Raw genomic sequence first — 23,168 nt, 5'->3', positions numbered from 1 at the left:
ACGGGACACAGAGCAGCATAGCCATTACATATGGGTTATATAGTGTACCTTCAGGTGATGGACACTGGCACTCTCCGACAGGAAGTTCCCTCCCTATATAACCCCCACCCATAGTGGGAGTACCTCAGTTTTTTCGCCAGTGTCTTAGGTGTTGGTGCACGTTGAAGGTTGTGCCTGCAGTTTGTCCTTGGGACCAGGGCCAGCCGACCGGATCCGTCCAAGGTGCTTCATAGCCAAAGTGGACGGTACCCGGGCCCCAATTCGTGGATGGGGTTTTGCCTATAATGCCTCTCCTTGGAGGGCTGGACTCTGGGTTCCAGGACTGGGTTTTTTAACCTATGAATACCTGCTGCCAGTAGTGCTGTATAGGTCCAGGTGTGTGGTGTTCCTGACTTGGACCCCGGCCCCTGAAGGTCTATGACCATACCCACGGTGAAGGGGGAAGATTGGGCCTCTTGCATGAGCAATACCCTGCGGCGTGGAAAGGTAAGCGGGGGGCCTACGGAACTTGGTTTGTCAGTGGGCTCCCCACAGGGGACTCTGGGGAAAAGCCTTTTTTATGCCTCTGTGCATGGGCTAAAAGAGAAACCACAAAGTCTGCATGACTGGATGGCTCAAACACCCAGGTATACTGTTCCTCTGGCTGGGCTAATAGACTGCTGCTGCTGCTACAAGGTGTTTTGCTCCATGAAATGTAAAAGGGAGCATGTCAGGTTTAAATTACTTACTTCCTGATGTCTGTGTATCTCCAGCAGTTCCGGGCTCCTCTCCCCACATGGATTCTGCTTCCTGCTTCCTGAAAGCGGCGTCGGGAGCGCGCGCGCGCACGCGTGCGCGCGCACTGTTATAGGCGCCGACGCTGCGTGGAGGGGCGGGGGACGCCCAGGGAGTTCCCTCCCCTCTGTACTTCAGAGGGAAAAACTCTATTTAGCCTGTCAGTTTGCTGAAGGCTGTGAAGGGACACGGAGCAGCGATGCTGAGCTGAGCAGGATAGGTTTGCCTATGTTATGCTGACACAGTGACACCTAGTGGCCGTTTTTTTGTACACACCTTGCTAAAGAGCTGTTTAAGCTCATATTTTCTCTAAAAAGCCGGTGTACTAAGTAGCAGTCAGAGTACTTAGTATTTGGTACTCTCTTAGCCCAGCATTAAGGGAAGCAATATTAGGATATGATTAAGCCCTTGGGGCTCAATATTGCTATCTCTTGTTAGGTTTTGGGAAGTTTAGTTTCTGTCTAACATTACCCTAGCCTAAATTTTTTTCCTCATTTATTTAAATGTGTGTTTTTCTCCAGCTATTACAGTTAGTTGTATATTAGCGGAGTATCTCAGATTTGTTATTATGGCTCCTAAGGGTGCAGGGAACGCTAAAAATGCTAAAGGTGTTAAAAAGCCGAAGGGTTCCCCATCGGGCTCGGAGGATATTTCCCAGAATCCACCTGCCCCTACCTCCCCGGAGGATCCGGAGGTTGCTGCCCTGGGTGAGCCATCGGGGTTGCTAGGTGCTATGGCGGGCCCTATTCAACCAACTCCTTCCTATGTCACGGAAGAGATGTTAGCCTCCACCTTGGGTGGATTTGAAAAGAGGATGGCCGCTCTTATTACGGCCTCTTTATCCGGGAAGAAGCGGGCTAGGTCCCCGTCTCCCAGGTTTGAATCTCCTGAGGAAGATGTCCTTTCCACTGAGGAATTGGAAGATACAGGAGACCAGGCTGAGGATCATCTGGACCATTTGGGTTCTGAAGATTCTACTATAGAAGAACCTTTTTCAGCTTCTCACGCAGAAAAATTGTGGGTTCAGTCCTTAACGGATATGGTGCGGTCAGCTTTTAAAATGCCTTTGCCTCAGCCTCTGGCCTCCGCTGTGTCCTCATTGGGCTCCCTAAAAGCGCCCCAAGCCAACCTGGTGTTCCCGGTCCATCCTTTGTTAAAGGACCTGATATTTCAGGACTGGGTTAAGCCAGACAGGATTTTTCTGCCTCCTAAAAGGTTCGCAGTTATGTACCCTTTAGAGGAGGAGTTTTCAAAAAAATGGGCTGTCCCCACTGTTGACGCAGCCATATCATGTGTCAATAAAGCTTTAACATGTCCAGTGGACAATATTCACATGTTCAAAGATCCTGTGGATAAAAGGCTTGAGACCTTACTAAAGGCATCCTTTTCCACAGCGGGGGCAGTGGTCCAGCCAGCTGTAGCTGCCATTGGCGTCTGCCAGGCTTTAAAAGACCAGGCCAAGCAGGCCCTAAAGGACCTCCCGGCTCAACAGGCTCAGGACTTAGCCGATCTACCTAGAGCCTTATGTTTCGCGGTAGACGCTATCAAGGATTCAATCCAACAGGCGTCCCGCCTATCCCTGTATTTGGTCCACATGAGAAGATTACTTTGGTTAAAGAACTGGTCTGCAGAAACCCCCTGCAAAAAACTCCTTACAGGATTCTCCTTTCAAGGAGAGAGATTGTTTGGAGAAGATCTTGACAAATATATTCAAAAGATCTCTAGTGGTAAGAGCACCCTTTTACCGGTTAAGAAAAGGTTCCGAGGTCCCTCTTTTAAGCGCCCAACCTCTCCAGTTCCAGGGCCCTCATTCTCTAGGCAGTATCGACGGCCTCCTGGACGCGCAGCTGCAAACAGGCCCCAGGGGCAAGCTGCAGGGAACAAGAGACCGTGGAACCGTAAGCCGGTTAAGGCTGCCCCTAAGGCAGCCTTGTGAAGGGGCGCCCCCACTCTCTCGAGTGGGGGGAAGACTCCGGTTGTTCTCGGAGTTGTGGGGGGCCCAAGTTACCGACCAATGGGTTCTGTCCTCAGTAACTCAGGGGTACAAGCTGGAGTTTCGGGAGTTCCCCCCTCCTCACTTTCAAATGTCAAGACTTCCAGGCGACCCTCAGAGACAGGCATCGCTTCTGTCCGCCCTAGAGCGACTCCTATCTCAAGGAGTGATTATGGAAGTACCAGCAGGGGAGCAAGGACAAGGGTTTTACTCAAACCTCTTCGTTGTCCCGAAGCCAAACGGCGACGTCAGGCCTATTCTGGACCTAAAGTTATTAAACCGCTTTTTAAGAGTCCGGTCTTTTCGAATGGAGTCCATTCGTTCGGTGGTGGCCGCCCTCCAAGGAAAGGAGTTCTTGGCCTCCATCGATATAAAGGACGCATACCTGCACGTTCCGATTTTCCCAGGCCATTACAGGTATCTGCGTTTTGCCCTAAACTATCGGCATTATCAGTTCGTGGCTCTTCCGTTCGGACTAGCCACGGCCCCTCGGGTTTTTACGAAGATCCTGGCCCCCGTATTAGCCATCCTAAGGGAACAGGGCATTCTGATCATGGCCTACCTAGACGATCTTCTGGTAGTCGACCACTCAGCGGCCGGTCTAAATCGGGCAGTGTTGCTAGCAGTAAACTGCCTAGAGTCCCTGGGTTGGGTTCTAAACCGGGACAAATCGGCTTTACAGCCCACAAGAAGGTTGGAGTATCTAGGTCTGATTTTAGATACAAGACAACAACGGATCTTCCTGCCCCAGTCCAGAGTGGACTCGATAAGGGAGTTAATCCACATAGTCCTAAGCAGCACAAGGCCATCTATACGCCTCTGCATGCGCCTGTTGGGAAAGCTAGTGGCCACCTTCGAGGCAGTGCCCTATGCCCAGATCCATTCTCGGAGACTACAGAGAGCAATTCTCGCGGCCTGGGACAAAAGACTCCAGGCCTTGGATCTTCCCATTTCCCTTCCCTATGCGGTAAGGCAGAGCCTGTGTTGGTGGCTAGTCACAAAAAATCTTCTGAAAGGAAGATCGTTCAATCCCCCCTCATGGAGGATAGTAACCACGGACGCCAGCCTATCAGGTTGGGGTGCAGTCCTAGACGATTTAACCCTACAGGGGAAATGGTCAAGGGCAGAATCAGCCCTACCCATAAATGTCTTAGAGATCCGAGCAGCTCGGTTGGCTCTTTTGGGCTGGACGGAGGTTCTGCAGGGCTCCCCAGTAAGGGTACAATCCGACAATGCCACTGCCGTAGCTTATATAAACCACCAGGGTGGCACCAGGAGTCAGGCAGCCCAAAGGGAGGTAGATCGGATCTTTTCATGGGCAGAAGCCCATGTCCCCTGCATCTCAGCTATCTTTATCCCCAGGGTGGACAATTGGCAAGCAGACTTCCTCAGCCGCCAACAGATGTCCCCAGGGGAGTGGTCCCTCCATCCCGAAGTGTTCCAGGTCATTTGCCGGAAGTGGGGTACTCCGGAGGTGGACATTATGGCGTCCAGATTCAATGCCAAAGTAGCAAACTTTGTCTCTCGAACGAGGGATCCATTGGCCTGCGGGACAGATGCCTTGGTGTGTCCTTGGCATCAGTTTGCGCTAATCTATGCCTTCCCTCCAATACGGATGCTACCCCCCGTCTTCTTCACAGAATTCAAAGGGAACGCAAGCCAGCGATTCTAGTGGCCCCAGCGTGGCCCCGAAGACCTTGGTACTCCTTGATAAAAAGGATGACCGTAGAGGAGCCTTGGGTCCTCCCTCTACGTCCGGACCTCCTCTCACAAGGGCCATTCTACCACCCTGCCTTACAGGCCCTAAATTTAACGGCCTGGCGGCTGAGTCCCTGATTCTCAGAAACAGAGGCCTTTCAGGGCAGGTCGTTTCTACCCTTATAAACGCAAGAAAACCAGTTTCCAGGTTAATATACTATAGGGTGTGGAAGGCCTATATTACCTGGTGTGAAACCAGGAAATGGGATCCCCGCAAATATACTATTGGGAGAATCCTGGAGTTTTTACAGTTGGGAGTGGAAAAAGGTTTGGCGGTCGGCACAATCAAGGGGCAGGTGTCTGCCTTGTCGGTCTTCTTCCAGAGATCGTTGGCTGCCCATTCCTTAATGAAATACTTTTTACAAGGTGTTATTCGGGTGAATCCCCCGATTAAAGCTCCCCTGTATCCTTGGGATCTAAATTTGGTTCTATCGGCCTTGCAAAGGCAGCCCTTTGAGCCCTTGTCCGTGATTCCTTTGGTCCTTTTGACTAGGAAACTAGTGTTTCTGGTGGCCATGGCATCCGCCAGAAGGGTGTCGGAGTTGGCAGCCTTGTCATGTAAGGCACCTTATTTATTATTGCATAAGGACAGGGTCGTTTTGCGGCCGCTTCCGTCCTTCCTGCCTAAGGTGGTATCAAATTTTCACCTTAATCAAGATGTGATTCTTCCATGGGGTGCAGTCCTAGACGATTTAACCCTACAGGGGAAATGGTCAAGGGCAGAATCAGCCCTACCCATAAATGTCTTAGAGATCCGAGCAGCTCGGTTGGCTCTTTTGGGCTGGACGGAGGTTCTGCAGGGCTCCCCAGTAAGGGTACAATCCGACAATGCCACTGCCGTAGCTTATATAAACCACCAGGGTGGCACCAGGAGTCAGGCAGCCCAAAGGGAGGTAGATCGGATCTTTTCATGGGCAGAAGCCCATGTCCCCTGCATCTCAGCTATCTTTATCCCCAGGGTGGACAATTGGCAAGCAGACTTCCTCAGCCGCCAACAGATGTCCCCAGGGGAGTGGTCCCTCCATCCCGAAGTGTTCCAGGTCATTTGCCGGAAGTGGGGTACTCCGGAGGTGGACATTATGGCGTCCAGATTCAATGCCAAAGTAGCAAACTTTGTCTCTCGAACGAGGGATCCATTGGCCTGCGGGACAGATGCCTTGGTGTGTCCTTGGCATCAGTTTGCGCTAATCTATGCCTTCCCTCCAATACGGATGCTACCCCGTCTTCTTCACAGAATTCAAAGGGAACGCAAGCCAGCGATTCTAGTGGCCCCAGCGTGGCCCCGAAGACCTTGGTACTCCTTGATAAAAAGGATGACCGTAGAGGAGCCTTGGGTCCTCCCTCTACGTCCGGACCTCCTCTCACAAGGGCCATTCTACCACCCTGCCTTACAGGCCCTAAATTTAACGGCCTGGCGGCTGAGTCCCTGATTCTCAGAAACAGAGGCCTTTCAGGGCAGGTCGTTTCTACCCTTATAAACGCAAGAAAACCAGTTTCCAGGTTAATATACTATAGGGTGTGGAAGGCCTATATTACCTGGTGTGAAACCAGGAAATGGGATCCCCGCAAATATACTATTGGGAGAATCCTGGAGTTTTTACAGTTGGGAGTGGAAAAAGGTTTGGCGGTCGGCACAATCAAGGGGCAGGTGTCTGCCTTGTCGGTCTTCTTCCAGAGATCGTTGGCTGCCCATTCCTTAATGAAATACTTTTTACAAGGTGTTATTCGGGTGAATCCCCCGATTAAAGCTCCCCTGTATCCTTGGGATCTAAATTTGGTTCTATCGGCCTTGCAAAGGCAGCCCTTTGAGCCCTTGTCCGTGATTCCTTTGGTCCTTTTGACTAGGAAACTAGTGTTTCTGGTGGCCATGGCATCCGCCAGAAGGGTGTCGGAGTTGGCAGCCTTGTCATGTAAGGCACCTTATTTATTATTGCATAAGGACAGGGTCGTTTTGCGGCCGCTTCCGTCCTTCCTGCCTAAGGTGGTATCAAATTTTCACCTTAATCAAGATGTGATTCTTCCATCATTTTTTCCAAAGCCTTCTTCTAAGGAAGAGAGGTTACTACATTCCTTGGATGTAGTTAGAGCTGTAAAGATTTACTTGGAAGCTACAGCCCAGATTCGTAAGACGGACGTCTTATTCATTCTGCCGGAAGGGCCCAAGAAGGGCCAGGCAGCGTCTAAGGCCACTATTGCTAAGTGGATTAGACAGACGATTATTCAGGCCTATGGCCTGAAGGGGAAGAGTCCACCCTTATCGGTTAAGGCTCATTCCACTAGAGCTATAAGTGCCTCTTGGGCAGCGTATCACCAGGTCCCTATGGCTCAGGTCTGCAGGGCAGCAACCTGGTCATCTGTCCACACATTTGCAAAATTTTATCAAATGGACGTTAGGAGGAACGCTGATTCAGCCTTTGGGCAGGCGGTACTGCGGGCCGCAGTTTAATCTCCTCTTGTCCGGTGGCACCTCTTGTTTGTTTTTTTCTGGTTGTCTCCCTCCCCTCATGGAGCATTGCTTGGGGACATCCCATATGTAATGGCTATGCTGCTCTGTGTCCCGTGATGTACGATAAAGAAAAAGGGATTTTTATTAACAGCTTACCTGTAAAATCCTTTTCTTGTAGTACATCACGGGACACAGAGCTCCCACCCCTCTTATGGGGAATTTTGGGATGCATATTGCTTGCTACAAAACTGAGGTACTCCCACTATGGGTGGGGGTTATATAGGGAGGGAACTTCCTGTCGGAGAGTGCCAGTGTCCATCACCTGAAGGTACACTATATAACCCATATGTAATGGCTATGCTGCTCTGTGTCCCGTGATGTACTACAAGAAAAGGATTTTACAGGTAAGCTGTTAATAAAAATCCCTTTTTTTTTATTGTATGACTGTCGGTGTCTGCATCATGTTGATCTTTCTTTAGTACCTGTCTCAGAGGTGTGATAGGAAGTGAAGGGAAATCTCTCCAATGGGCACACAGCAGTGAAAACTACACACCTGAAAGAGTTTCACTTGAAATTTTCTAGTAGTGAACAGCACCTACGTACCTTGCCACTGTTGCCACAAAAAAGTAAAACAAAATAACTTCTTTACAAATGAGGAAGATAAAACGTTATCTCACCAGGAGGTGGTGACTCCTGTTTTTACTCCTACCAAAAGCTATAGCAGCCTAAAAATCAAAAGCTATAGCAGCGTAAAAATCAAAAGCTATAGCAGCCTAAAAATCTTCAACATCTGTCATTCCTGTTGCTGGCCCTTGACGCCGTTACGGTGTTCTGTGTATGGAATCACAGAGTGAAAAGGGGGAACTAGGCATCTGGCACATACAAAAGTGTTGCATGCTGAAGACTTCAGCCATTGTAGCCCTTGGAAAGTGTGGCGTTCAGTCCCATATTGCAGGGTTGCCATTAGATTACAAGTGGTTATAGTAACCAAAGTTTCACAGCCAAGTAAGGTGTCAAGTTTTGTGAATTCCACAAGAATTTTTTTTCTAAGTAAATGACTGAAATACAGATTTTAAAGTTTCCTTACACTGTAATTTATATTCTGAACACAGCATTTGTTTTATAAATTGAAGATCCAAAAATGGCCATTCTCCCTTAAGCCTTCCATATGTGGCTAGCCAAACAGATGGAGTATTACACATTTTACACAATGCGTTGTGTAAAAATATATAAAGATTGTAGATGTCCATACAGTAATAGCCAAGTCTGTAGAACTGCCACTTTGAGAGTATCTAACACCAAAACAAAAAGACCCCCTAAAAAATGTAGATGTAGTGGCTGCATTGGTCTTTGTGTTTTCAGGCTGAGAACGTTTTTAGCAAATCCAGGATATAATACCCGAATATTCTGGTGGAAATGCAGTGTCCTTGACACTTCCTGTGAACTGTAGGATTCGTGCACATGGGCATACAATTATCTGTGTTCAGATTCATAATTTATATGCAGCACTATTGTATGCTATGGGGCCATTCTTTTTGGTCCTCGGCATATAGCTGCTAAAACCAAAAATATTAAAATCTGCATCCAAGGTCCTGTGTAAAGACCTACTTGATGCTGTACGTTTTGTGATAATGTGTGTACATGGACCCTACTGGGTGATGCTGCTGCTCAATGACTACAAAAAATAACAGTATGTAGTCAACAGTGCATTTACTTCTGATTACACACTCTTGATGTTTTACATGTCAGCCCCGACTCCGTTATTCATGCTGTACCTCGTGCCGAATGACCATCCTTCCTGAATTAGTTAAGGCCCAACATGTAAACCTCAATAGTGTCTCATCCGTGGTGCAAGTGCTGCTGACTATATTGAGATTTTTCCCTGAGCAGCAACAGTATGTGCGTATGTCAATGCTGGCACAAACATTACATTCCTACATGGTAGGGACGTGTTTTTACACCACAGGATCCTGCTATCAGCAGATACTACGGTTATGCTCAGTGTTCATAAGGCATAACAGGTGGGCAAACCATCTTATTTATCTTGTGTGAACTACTGGTTGCATCAATCTACCATTTAATCAAGGCAATCAAAAGGGAGACATTTTTGAAGGGCAGCCTGTGTGACAACCATGGCTTCCTCCATAGATACAGTAGAGGAAAAAAGACTGGAAAGTTCAAGTGTAGATTTCTTAAGTAGGATTGCACTGATACCGGTAACTGTGCCAATACTAAGTCTTTGCATTATTAGCAGTACTCGTGCCAATGCCCCGATACCCAAAACGTATACCTTCGGGCTCGCTTCTATCAGCGGGATTTCCGCTCTTACAGCTGATATGTAAAAAAAAAAAGAAAGCTGCCAATTGGTCGTTAATGAACGGGGCTGCCGTGTCCTCAACAACCAATCGAATGTCCTCAGGATTCCCCTCCCCTTCTTCTCCCCTCCTCCTTCTCCCCTCCTCCTTCTCCCCTCCTCCTTCTCTCCTCCTCCTTCTCTCCTCCTCCTCTCCTCCTCCTCCTTCTCTCCTCATGCTTCTCTCCTCCTTCTCTCCTCTCTCATTCTCTCCTCCTCCTCATTCTCTCCTCCTCCTCCTTCTCTCCTCCTCCTCTCCTCCTCCTCATTCTCTCCTCCTCCTCATTCTCTCCTCCTCCTCATTCTCTCCTCCTCCTCCTCTCCTCCTCCTTCTCTCCTCATCCTTCTCTCCTCCTTCTCCCCTCCTCCTTCTCCCCTCCTCCCACCAGCTTTCACCAGGCCTGTTGCTGCATGTCCGTGGACCTTCACTTTTGGAAGCAGCCTGCATTAGGGGTGAGCAAGCCCGGCCAGCTCCCCACTTTTCACTGTCCTCCCCACTCCTGCTGGGCGGCTTCCCTCTTCACGGCTTTACAGAACTGTCCTTGCTTTGGCAACCTCACGGCTCTGCACATATTGAGGCTTCTCCCCGTGCCCTTTGTGTCTGTGCTCTGCCCGGAGGAGGAACCCCCCCCCCCCCAGCAAGCAAAAGTGAGGGTGACATGGGCGACCTGTACAGGGGAATAGAGGGCAGTATACAGTAAATATACGTGGGGCACGGCTGTGTCAAATACTAATTATCTATAAAATGTTAATACCATGAAACAAAAATTACTGGCATAGATAAGTGAAGTCCTAATATCAATGCCTAAATATATGTAGAGAAATATATACTGTAATCGTGCATTTTTTTTGGCAAAAATATAAATGCAATCTATACACCGGGGGTAGGACCTCATGGAGGAATCTAGGATGCAAAATGACCTGGGGGTCCTAGTAGATAATAGGCTCAGCAATGGCATGCAATGCCAAGCTGCTGCTATCAAAGCAAACAGAATATTGGCATGCATTAAAAAGGGATCAACTCTAGAGATAAAACGATAATTCTCCTGCTTTACAAGACTCTGGTCCGGTCGCATTTAGAGTATACTATCCAGTTTTGGCACCAGTCCCCGGGAAGGATGTACTGGAAATGGAGCGAGTACACAGCTAATAAAGGGTCTGGAGGATTTTGGTTATGAAAGGTTGCGATCACTGAACTTATTCTCTCTGGAGAAGAGACGCGTCAGAGGGGATATGATATCAATTTACAAATACCGTACTGGTGACCCCACAATAGGGATAAAACTTTTTCGCGGAAGGGACTTTAACAAAACACGTGGTCACTCATAAAAATTTGAAGAAAAGAGGTTTAACCTTAAACCACATAGAGGGTTCTTTACTGTAAGAGCGGCAAGGATGTTGACCTTCCACAGCCGGTGGTCTCAGCGGGGGCATCTATAGTTTTAAAAAACTATTAGATAAGCACCTAAACGACCACAACATACAGGGATTAACTATGTAATACTGACATAATCACACACACATAGAGGTTGGACTTCATGGTCTTTTTTCAACCTCACCTACTATGTAACTATGTCTTGGCATGTTATAATCTGAAAATTCACATCTATAGTGTCCATGTAATCACAACAAATGAGATTGTTTTCACTGAAATTTTGGTTTCACCAACCTGTGGGAAGTTAGAATTCTAAACATAATGTATGACATTTTGTTTATGCATGGAAACCAAATATATATATATATATATATATATATATATATATAATATATATATATATATATATATAATTTGTACATTTTCATAGTATAACATGCCAAGATATATTTAGGCATTGATATTGGAGTTCACTTTTCTATGCCTGTAATTTTTTGTTTCATGTTATTAACACTATAGATGGATAAGTAGAAATTTTACAGCCGTGAAGCACATATAATACTTACTTTTCGTGGGGAACATATACTGGGTGTTTGCACCAGCTGAATTGATCATGTTTATTTAAGGGGCAGCGCATACTTTTTTTGTATTTTTTGGGGGGATTTATTTGAATAGAGGGCAGTAGTCGGGATTGTGACTCCCTTCCCCACCTTATCAGCCCTTCTTATTTTCTCATCTGGCACATCTTCACCCCCCCCCCCCCAACCTCCCAAATCTCCCCTCTATCTACTCTTCTAAGGCCATGGCTATCAGTAATTGGTATCGGTACTCGGTGTTAAAGTGGTATCGGTGCATCCCTATTCGTAAGACTACTAGGTGAGAATAAAACAGCCTGAAAAAGAAAGCAAATTCAGCCACCTAATCTAACAATCTATAATTTTGGGGTTTATATACGCTTTAACATTAAAAAATAAAAAAAAATGTCAAATGGTAAACTAGAATTAGGGACTTTATATGCCGCTTAATGCTTTATTCTGTCAGTGTTGCATGTACATAGTATGGCTAGAGAGGAGAACCATCATGGATAGACCCACATGCCAGAAAAAAGGACAGAGGGTGTAAACTCTTCCCAACCTGACCAGGGTAGTGGGGTTGAAGTTTTTTTTTCCCAATAAAGTTTTTTGGTTGCTGTGGCTGGTGTTGATGATGCCCTATAGCCTTTTGCGACCTTTTTTTTAAATTGGATAAACCCTTGAAGGAAACCCCCTGGCAAATATTAGAATTTATTTTCATCATAGTAAGGAAATTACGCAAACGATGATATAGGTCAGAAAATAAATACATTCCAAATTGTAGTGTTTACTTACATTGGTGGTCAGTAAAGTACCGCCTTACACCGGTGGTCAGTAAAATTCTTCTTTATACTGGTGGTCAGTGGGGCAGAGTCCATTTACATTGGTGGTCATTGGTAGAAGGCACCTCTTACATTGGTCATTGGAGGAAGATTCCCTTAGATTTGTGGTTATTGGGAGAATGGACCTCTTAAAATGGTGGTCAATGGAGGGTCCCCTAGGATTGGTGGTTATTGGTAGAAGGGACCTTTTAAAATGGTCGTCGGTGGAAAAAGGTCCCCCTTAGATTGGTGGTTGAAAGAAGGGACCTCTTGAAATGGTGGTCGGTGGAGGAAGATCTCCTTAGATTGGTCATTGGGAGAAGGCACCTCTAACTATGGTGGTCAGTGGGATAATTTCCCCATAATACTGGGGGTCAGTATCAGAAGGGCCCTATTGCGCTACTCTGTTGATGGGTAGAGTGCTTACATTGGTGGTCAGTAGAAGAGGGCTCCCTTAGTCTGGTGGTCAGTGGGAGAATTTTCCTAATATGCTGAGGGTCAGTGTCAGAAGAGCACCATTACACTGCTGGTCCGTGGGAAGAGTTTTTACATTAATGGTCAGGGAAGGTGATCATTGGGAGAATGGACCATTTTACACTGGTGGCCAATGTGAGAAGGGCCCCATTACTACTGGTGATCAGCAGTGTTAAGTTCGTCAAAGCGGCTAAAACATTTTAGTTGACTAAAATACGACTAAAACTAAAATTGCATTTTGGTCAAAAGACTAAAATGGGACTAAAACTAAATTGAAATTTTACTTCAAAATGAACACTGGTCTGTAGTGCATGTTCATACCTCAATACCATAAATAACAATATATTAGATTTTTCACTCCAGCAGTATATAATGAGTTTGGAAATTGTGGAGAAATGTTAACTAATGCATTACAATTTAATGACACCCATTAGATTTTAGATGACAAAAATGAGTTTGACGACTAAAATGTACTGGAGATTTAGTCGACTAAATACGACTAAAATGGGACTAAAACTAAAATGCCATTTTATTCCTAAGACTAAAACTAAATCAAAATTTGCTGCCAAAATTAACACTGGTGATCATTTGAAAAAAGAATGAGAAGAGTGAGAAGAATGTCTACATAACGGCCCGAAAAAAGTTATTGGTACTTATCTGTGAGGAAAAAAATTGCTCGATTAATCCCCTAGCAACACCTGCAAGACCCTGGTTAAAGGCTGATGTAGGTGCTGTCACACAACTTGTAGTGTTGTATAATACATTGTATCCTAATTGCATTATTTTTATTCAGTTTGACAGCCTTTATTATATTCTAATTCAAATAAGCTGTTTACTGTAATTGTATTGAAATCCTGTTCTTCCTCTTCTAAATAAAATTGGATCTACCTTGATATCTAGGCATGAGTGAGGAACAGTGGAGAAAATAATTTGAAATGTTTTGATGACATTTTATATTCCTTTTTTATATATATTTTTTTGTTTTTGTTTTTTTATATTGATTTTCTGTTAAATGTATTTTTTTATGTTTTTTACCTGCTTTGTATAATGTTCAAAGTTGTTATAATTAAGTTTGCAGTGTCCGATCCTCTTGGGTGGTCCAAGGAGGCTGCCAATGCATGCCAGCACTGTGACATTGTATAGATCCTGTCTGCTGACTCTGTACATGTGTTTAAGAGAGTTTTTAAGCTTTGCTGTTTGGGAGTGTGGAAGATACCAGAGTGCAGTTAACCCCCAAAGAAGATTTGGCGTAGAGCCCCCTTTCCAAGTATTTCCTCTGGGTAGGTGATAAAAAAAGATCACTCTGCATGTATATACATTTCAGATACATATTTTTTGCATGAATGTACATGTAGGAGTGGTACAATTTTGACTTGAGACAAGATCCTATTTTTTTTATTTATTTTTCGCTTTATAGTGGCAACATGCAGAGGAATTTATGTATACAATGCTTTTCTAAATTTTATTATCTACTCTAGAGCAACGAAGGCAAACTGCATGTAAAGTGTAATGCCTAAAACTCAAATTTAAGAACTGGTTACACTTTTTTCGTAAATTGGACACACAGATTAATGTGTGGTAAGGAGATGATCCGCTTGTCAATATTGTACTTAACCCTCGTATCTTCTGCACTGATATAATGTCATACTTTTCAATGTTTTTGTTACTATACACCAGAATTCTGAGATCAATGGGTCACAGTCCTACAATGTGTAATAGGTATGTTTAAATTATTGGTGTCTCCTAAATCATTGCATTTTTAACTTTCAGCAACTTCCTGACACTGGGCTATCTTTATTCGAGCTCTGCTCCTGGCCTTGATAAGATGTAGCCCTACAAACAGAACAAAGGGAGACATGGCAGTCCATTGACACAGGGGCGACAAGTTGAGTTGGAGGAGGTGGAGGAATGATCTAGTGCAAGGGTACCCAACCAGTGGCCTGCGGAGCCCTCTGATGTGGCGAGTTGGCCAGCCTGGGTTGGCGAGTTGGCCAGCCTGGGTTGCCGACCCGCCATTTCAGAACATCGATGTTGTGAATGAAGCCGGCTGTGGAGGAAACAAGTGGCTGTAGAGAAGAGCCACATAAGCCTGTATAGTGCTCCTGTTACAGGCAGAGTGATACCAAATGCACTCTGCCTGGTGCAGCAACAGCCAGCAATAAGCGTTAAACGCAAGTTTACTACTAAAATCACAGTGTATATATGGGCATATCTGTTCTGAAGTGGTTGCTGGGCTTCTGTTATTAGCTGCGGGTTTGGTGAGCTTTCAAAATGTGCAGCACACCTTTAGGATATAATGGGCGTCTATGGCAAAGTGCAGCTATCGAACAGGAAAGCCACAGGTGCACAATCCTGTACCCACGGTGTGGGTGAACCGCAGAGAATCATTGTGAAAGCAGCCTTAGACACCTTTCACACGATCAGTCCAACATAATCAGTCCCTCCATTCAACGCTATGGAGTGGCAGATGTAAACAGACCTCCAATCTGATCCGTTAAAAAAAAAAACAGAAGGGGATCCATACCCTTCCGTCTGGGAAAATCGGATTGGAGGGCCAATAGAGTAGGGCGGGCTGTATCCGTGTCTGCTTTGGATATGCATAGTGGACACTGACCTGTCATCCACCGGCTCCACTCATTGTGGCCCGTGACCGATTACCAGGGCGCTTAAGTGGCACTCGCTCTTCAAAAGGTTGGGCATCCCTGATCTAGTGTTGCGTTTTTATGGTGCCCCTGACCATTTCCTTCTGGGGTTTTAAAAAAAACCTAAAGTGACTAGATTTTTCTCACGCTTGCATTCGCTCAAAACTGAAAAAATTCTGTCAAATTGTCACAGTGGTGGGAATGAGAGAGTGCCCAATTCACACTAGGAGCCCATTGCAATGCTTTTTTTTTTGTTCCAGCCCAAAGTTGGGCATTAAGTGAAATTCTAAAAAAAAAAAAATGTGCAGTATTCAGCGAGAAAATTTCAGCTGTGGTCATATTTTTTGGATGGAAAAAGAGAGCAGGCACCTCCTAGGTTAGAACTTGTGGCATTTTTTGGATGGAGCTGGGAAAGTTCAGGTCTCACCCACTGGTGAGTTTTCCCCCACACTACTTGTTCCTGTGACACCAGGGCAAGAATTAAGGGCACTTTTCCACAGTTTCGTTACAAAAGCACGTGAAAAATGCACATGCGTTAGGGCTAGTTTATACTTGCTTCACAACAAAGCTTTGGACCTGCTTTGTTAAAGCTCTCTGAACACCAGTCGGAGCCCTATCACCCCCCGATATCTAACCAAAGCCCCCCTCCCCCCAACAGGGCTGATATAAAAACAAAACTAAAAAATAATTATAATAAAAATTGAAAGGTTATATTGTAAAAATATGGAAAAAAACACTGACACTGTCCACTCCACCTCCCCCCTAAAAAAAGAAAAAAAGCATTGTAAAAAAAGAAATAAGAATAGTAAAAAAAATACGTCTCATCAGTGCCACCAATCAGGCGCTGCATATTGTTGCCACTGTCACACGAAATTAATAAAAAGAATCGGTATCGGCGAGTACTTTAACCACTTCCATACAGGGCATTTTTAGTTTTCAGCACTGTGGCACTTTGAATGACAATTGCGCGGTCCTGCAACGTGGCTCCCAAACAAAATTGATGTCCTTTTTTCCCCACAAATAGAGCTTTCTTTTGATGGTATTTGATCACTTCTGCGGTTTTTATTTTATGCGCTATAAACAAAAGAGTGACAATTTTGGAAAAAAAATGAATATTTTTAACTTGTTGCTATAATAAATATCCCCCAAAAATCTATAAAAAAAAATGTTCTTTCCTCAGTTTTGGCCGATACGTATTTTTCTACGTATTGTTGGTTAAAAAAAAATCGCAATAGGCATATATTGATTGGTTTGCGCAAAAGTTATAGCGGCTACAAAATAGGGGATAGATTTATAGCATGCTTTTTTTTTTTTTTTTTTTTTTTTACTAGTAATGGCGACGATCTGCGATTAATTTTTTATTGTGGCGGACACTTTTGACACTATTTTAGGACCATTCACATTTATACAGCGATTAGTGCTATAAATATGTACTGATTACTGTGTAAATGTGATTGGCTCGGAAGGGGTTAACACTAGGGGGTGATCAAGGGGTTAATGTGTTTCCTAGGGAGTGATTCTTACTGTGGGGGGAGGGGACTGACTGGGGGAGGTGACGGATCAGTGTCCCTATGCCCCAAGAGACACACCATCGGTCTCCTCTCCCTGACAGGATGTGGATCTGTGTGTTTATACACACACACAGACCCATGGTCCTGCTCAGTTACTGACCCATGGTCCTGCTCAGTTACTGGGCAATCGCGGGTGCCCGGCGGACATCGCGGCTGCCAGGCATCGGGTTCCCAGTGTGCGGCATGGGGCGTGCACCCCTAGTGGCTCGGGAAGGCGCGACGTCATAGGACGTCCACCCAGAACAATAGGCTCATGGTCCCGCCATCATATGTATCAAGTATCGGTACTTGTACTCGGTCTTAAAAAAGTGGTATCGGTGCAACCCTAGTTGAGACCACAAGCATCTGTGACAGTTCTCATTCAGTTCTCATTCACAGCATTCTTTGAATGAAACTGGGAAATGGCTAAATCGGTGGATTTAGTTCGACTTTAATGATGTAATGCTTTGTCTCTAGCATTGCTGTCTGGTTGATTCCTTTTTGAAAACATAATTACCCTTAAAATGTCATTTTGTAACGACTATCACACTATTCTTGTGGGACCGTGACCCTGACTTCAGAGTTTGGATCCGTTGATCATGTGTTAACATCATGTCATGTATTGCACTAATAATCCATGTCATGTTTTATGATGATTACTTTGTGTTTTATTATGTATTGGAATGCTGTTGGAGTTTTTGTGTTATGTGAATATTGAACCTATTGTCCCCGACCAGCAGAATAGAAGTACAGAAAGTGTAAAAACATGAATTCATTTTTTAGGATGTATTGATCAGGGGTTGTAACTGTACATTAGGAGAAATGTATTGGTGCTAGAGGGAGTCCCAGGCTGCCAGTTTTTTTGTTTATATTGGTCAGTGATAGCATGTCTTCCCTTACCTCTCTGCTTTTTCTGGTGCAGAGGTTGGACTGACTTGCTCCTGAATTCCACTTACAGTTGAACGCCTTTGCTGTAAAATGGGAATAACCTACAGATAGGCACACATTTAGTGCTGGTTCACACATTGCATGTGATTCGCATTTGCATGTGATTCGCATTGCAGTGCAAGTCAAATGCGATGTCTGTGCGATGCGATTTCAGCCATACAGATAGTATGGCTGATATCGCATTCGGAAAAAACTCGCACAGGACCCCTTTTCTTTTTTTTTTTTTTGGTCTGCACCAAAATCCGGTCGTATGGGTGTTCACACCCCTGCAATCTGATTTACGTCCGGACGGTCAGTTTGCAGTGCAATATGCAAGCTAAAATGGGGGGTGCCAATAACAATGTATTGATACTCCCAGCAGTTTGCATATGGCAGTGTGAACTGCCGTGCGATGCGGGAACTTGCCTTGGATTCGCAGGTTTCCCCATCGCGCAAGTGTGAACAGCGTCTTAGAGTAGAACTATAGGAAAAACTTTTCTCTTTTTGTCCATGGACGGACACAAGTCTTGACATATGGGTTATGTTCCTGTTCGTAGGAGAGGACTAGTCAAAATACTCACTCTGATTAACCTGTGTTAAAAAGATTTAAATACTTAACTATTCTCAGCCCGACTTGGTCAGGTAATGTGATCCCCTGGTGTCAGCAAGCAGTTGCAGGGGAGAGGAGTCGACCGCAGCTGGGAAAGGTGACATCCCCAATAAGCTTCTATCTACTAGCCATTGTCGGTGCTCCCTCCTCTCCCCTGCAGCTGTTGCTGGCTGACACACGGGAGTCAGATCATGTGACCAGACCAGTCTTAAAAAAGCAAAGTATTACAGGTACTTGTATAACGTAATCAGTTCACACAGGGCTTTACATATATATTGTACATTCACATCAGTCCCTGCCCTCAAGGAGCTTACAATCTAAAGTCCCTAACGGACATTCATTCATACACATACTAGGGCCAGTTTAGACAGGAGCCAATAACCTTCCAGCATGTCTTTGGAGTGTGAGAGGAAACCCACACAGGGAGAACATGCAAACTCCAGGCAGGTAGTGCCGTGTAGGGATCGACTGATTATCGGGATGTCCGATTATTGTGGGCCAGTATCAGCATTTTCTAAAAAATCTGTATCGATCACAAACTAGACCGATATTGGTCTCTGCGGGCCACGGCTATCTTTTTGGGGCCCAGAAGCCTGCAGACCCAGTGCGCAGGGCCCACGGCCCACGCGCACTAGACCTAACATTCTGAGTCTGACAGGCCTCCCTCACCTCGATACCAGGATGGACATGCCAGCAGCCACCCACCCCACAGCAAGGTGCCAGGCCACTGAGGCCAGCCTGCCAGCAGCCACCCACCCACAGCAAAGGGCCAGGCCACCCACCCACCCACAGCAAAGTGCCAGGCCAGCCAGCAGCCACCCACCCACAGCAAGGTGCCAGGCCAGCCAGCAGCCACCCCCTCACCCACAGCAAGGTAGCAGTCACCCACAGCAAGGTGCCAGCCAGCAGCCACCCACCCACATCAAAGGTGCCAGCCAGCAGGCACCCACTCACCCACAGCAAGGTGCCAGCCCACCAGCAGCCACCCACTCATCCACAGCAAGGTGCCAGCAGCCCAGCCAGCAGCCACCCACAGCAAGGTGCCAGCCCAGCCAGCAGCCACCCACTCACCCACAGCAAGGTGTTAGCCAGCATTAACATGTACCAGATTTGTGTAGTTTAAATGTACAAAATATTGGCACATAATATTGGCTATCAGCAGGAGAGGTGGCTGAAATATCGGTATCATATCGACACCGAAAAAAAGCTATAGCAATCAATTCCTAGTGCCGTGGTTGGGAATTCGAATCAGCGACCCTAGTTAGGTTTAGGCTGTAATTTTACCTTAAAGATTTTTGTAGTCTAGTTCAACCTCAGTATATATGGCTGCTTTCAGGTTGCGTTTCAGATTTTGCAACAACTTCTGTTCTCACTAAATATAATTATCGATTTAACAAAGTACCAGCCTTCTCCGTGCCAAGTGATGGCTTTGTTCATCCCAACTGGGGATCCCTTACGCAGAGCTAATGTATTCTGACGGTGGGGAGAGTTATTTACCATTTAAACACTCTTCGTAATAAAAACCAATATCCATATAATTATATACTTTAATTCCTAGCACCATGGTTAGCACATCCAGCGTGCTCTGTGATCACTGTCTTTGGATACAACTAATCACAGATCGCGGTAACTGGCCAATCTCAGCCCCCCTTTACCATGTGATCACAGCTGATCACATGTAAACAAACTTTCCTTTCCTCATGCGCTGTCACAGCGTGAGGAGCGCCAGTAACCAGTGATTTTGACAGCACCTATTTACACTGATAATCAGGGTACTGATCATCTGGGCTGCCTCATCAGCTCACATCAATGAAGGAGAAAGATGACTTATTTTGCAACAGAAACTTAAAAACATTTATTTTTCCCCTCCAACTTTACGGTCTTTTTTCATTTAGCAAAAATAAAAAACCCAGTGGTGAATAAATACCTCCAAAAAAAGCTTGATCTGTCTTAAAAAAAATAACAATTTAAATTGGGTACATCGTGCAATTGTCATTCAAAGTGAGACAGCGCTGAAAATTGGCCTGGGCAGAAAGGGAGTGAAAGTGCTCAGTAGGCAAGTGGTACCCACTTGAGAAAAAAATATTCCGCACAATCCAGCGAGCGGAACAAAAAAAAACTAAAAACAGAGGAGCTTGCTATACTATGTGATGTTAGTACAACGACCTCTCTGCTGAGCTTTTGCGTTCTGACAGGGGCCCCCCTACCCCACCTACCCCCTGCCAAAAAACACACTGGCCAGTGATCGCAGCCATTGACTATGAGTGCTGGTCATATGCCAATCGGAAACTGTTTTTCCATCATGCCTGATCGATAGAAGTGAGGTGGTTGGCTAGCTTCTGTTTAAAGGCTGTTGTTCACATGTCGATATTTGGCCCTTGTGAATCAGCCTTAAAGAGATTATAAACCTCAGAAAAAAAGAAAAAAAAACTTGCAAGACAAAGGCATAATGAGCTAGTTTGCATTTCATACTAGCTTATTATTAAATACTTACCTTAGAACGATGCAGTGCCACCCACACTCCGCTCCCACCGCCGACATCTTTCACCAAAGTTACTTCTGGATTTGTGGGCTCTGGCGCTGTGATTGACATCACTCCTGGGCATGTGCGCGGGAGCCGCCGGTCACGGCACGGGCCCTGAAAAAAGGGCACTAGCACGCTTTTTCTTCAGTGCGCATGCACTGATGATGCTGGAAGCAACATTTATAGTGAATGTCTCCTAAACTGTTCAAGTTTAGGAGATATTTACAGTACATACATGTAAGCCTTAATATAGGCTTACCTGTAGGTACAAGTGGTGTGACAGTTTACAACCACTAAGTCTTAAAGCGGAGTTCCGGCCACAATTTCACTTTTTATATATAAATACCCCTGTAATACACAAGCTTAATGTATTCTAGTAAAGTTAGTCTGTAAACTAAGGTCCGTTTTGTTAGGTTGTTACAGCATTTAGACACTTTATAAAATAGAAATTGACTGGGGCCATCTTAAGTGTGGGCATCATGAAGCCAGACTGTATGACTTCCAGGATTTCAGCCTTGCAGATCAGGTTTCAGGACCTGTACTGTCCAAGTCACATGATTCTTTGAGACTGGGGAGTGCACAGACTCCTGGAAAGTTACACCCACTACATTCCCAGGAGTCTGTGCGGTGTAGGTTAGGAAGCTTAAGCACCTAGGTGCAGGAAGTGGGAAGATTAACTATTCTGCCTAGCAACAACACTTTGAAGGCATCTAAAAAAAAAAAAAATTTCTTAAAGGACTAATGATATTTTTTTAAGACTACTGATGTAATGTTATATTTATGGGTGGAATTCCACTTTAAGCCCTGTACACACAGCCAAGAATCTCGTCAGGAAAAAACATAATTTTTCCTGATGAGATTCTTGGCAAGATTCTTTTGCCGGCGCTCGTCACATTCGATGCTGTCGCCGCCATCTTGCTACACCCTACCTATGCCTAGGAAGCTACCGTGCATGTGGCGAAGTAATTTCGAGCATGTGCGGGTTTCCACTGCGACAGGTAAGTATACAGACGCTCGGGTTTCTCGGCACGAAAACACTGCCGAGAATCACGACGAGAAAATAGAGAGCAGGTTCTCTATTTTTCTCATCGAGATTCTGTGCATTTTTCTTGACGAGAAACCTGAAAGCCTCGTACACACGCTCGGTGTACTCGGCAAGAATTCTCTGCTCTTGCCGAGAAAACCGAGTGTGTGTACGAGGCTTTCGACCGTAAAGGGATTGCTTACAAGTTTCTTGTACCCTCTTTCTTTGCACGGTACTTTAGTCACCCCTACATACATGTACAATAGAAGTAAGGTTGAGGGATTGCCCGCATCACACGGCCAACTATACAAGCGCTCCATCCGAACTGTCTAAAGAGCATATAGATTTTTTTTTTAGCTGTAATAAGCGTTTTTGTAGTAGATAACTTTTTGTATGTAAATTCTGCAGTTTAAATGTAGAAGTTAAGATGACCTAATTTGAAATATCATGATGATCACATTTGTTTTTTAATATATTGTACTTTTTTTGTCTATGGCTGTAGAATATGAGCGTGATTAACACGAGTCCTGTGCACACGCAGGTTGACATTTCTTCTGTTTGTGTTTGTTTTGTTTTTCTTGCAGATGGACCACCAGTCGTGACCCATTATGACATCTCTGATACAAATTCTGACACGGAAGTGTTGAACGTAGACAACATGCTGGCAGCCACAGTTGTCAAGGAGCATAATTCCGTGCCCAAGCAGGAGCCCCAGCCATCGTGGCGCACGAGAGGCTTACTTGAAGAATTGAACGCAGATTCTGGTACTTGTTAACTGCTGTGTACTATTAAGATTGATACACATTGGCAGGTTATTCCCATGAGGCTGTTAAAGCGGATGTCTGACTTTTAATATTAGGACACTTACCTGTCCTGGAGTCCAGCGCCGTCCGTAGCAGAGGACGAGCGATCGCTCATCACTCTGCTGCCCCCCCGCCATCCTCGGTGAGGGAACCAGGAAGTGAAGCCCTCTGGCTTCACTGCCCGGTACCCTACAGCGCATGCGCGAGTCGCGCTACGCCTGCCAATTGGCTCCCGCTGTGTACTGGGAGCCGAGTGTTCCCAGAACACAACGGGGGGGGGGGAGGTGACGTCATGCCCGCAGTCTGCCCGAGACTGTGTGGCCGGAAGTGGGTGCAAATACCTGTCTTTTTTTCTCCTTCGTGGTGGGCGACGGTGATGGGCACTGGTAAGCGGCTCTGGACAGCAATACTGGTGGGCACTGTTGGGGCTGCACTGATAATCAGGACACTGGTTATCAGAGCCGATGTCCTTTTTAACATAAGCTGAAAGCCATCTTAATGTACACTAAGTTTCTCCGATTT

General features: G+C 45.5%; 1 protein-coding gene across 2 annotated transcripts in view; it reads left to right on the top strand.

Annotated features, from left to right (window-relative positions):
- Window positions 1-23,168, top strand: part of C1H18orf25 (chromosome 1 C18orf25 homolog) — a 140,855-nt gene that overhangs the window by 88,588 nt on the left and 29,099 nt on the right. The window contains exon 3 of one of the 2 annotated variants that reach the window (XM_040336393.1): window positions 22,428-22,607. The exons of the other annotated variant lie outside the window; for it this stretch is intronic. Coding sequence (XP_040192327.1) covers window positions 22,428-22,607 — 180 coding nt within the window. The remainder of the gene's footprint in view (window positions 1-22,427; window positions 22,608-23,168) is intronic. 2 annotated transcript variants of the gene reach the window in all.

Source organism: Rana temporaria, chromosome 1 (assembly GCF_905171775.1).
Source record: "Rana temporaria chromosome 1, aRanTem1.1, whole genome shotgun sequence".
In the NCBI taxonomy this organism is placed as follows: domain Eukaryota; kingdom Metazoa; phylum Chordata; class Amphibia; order Anura; family Ranidae; genus Rana; species Rana temporaria.
Note: the sequence above shows the minus strand (reverse complement) of the source record. Positions and strands in the feature narration are given on the sequence as shown.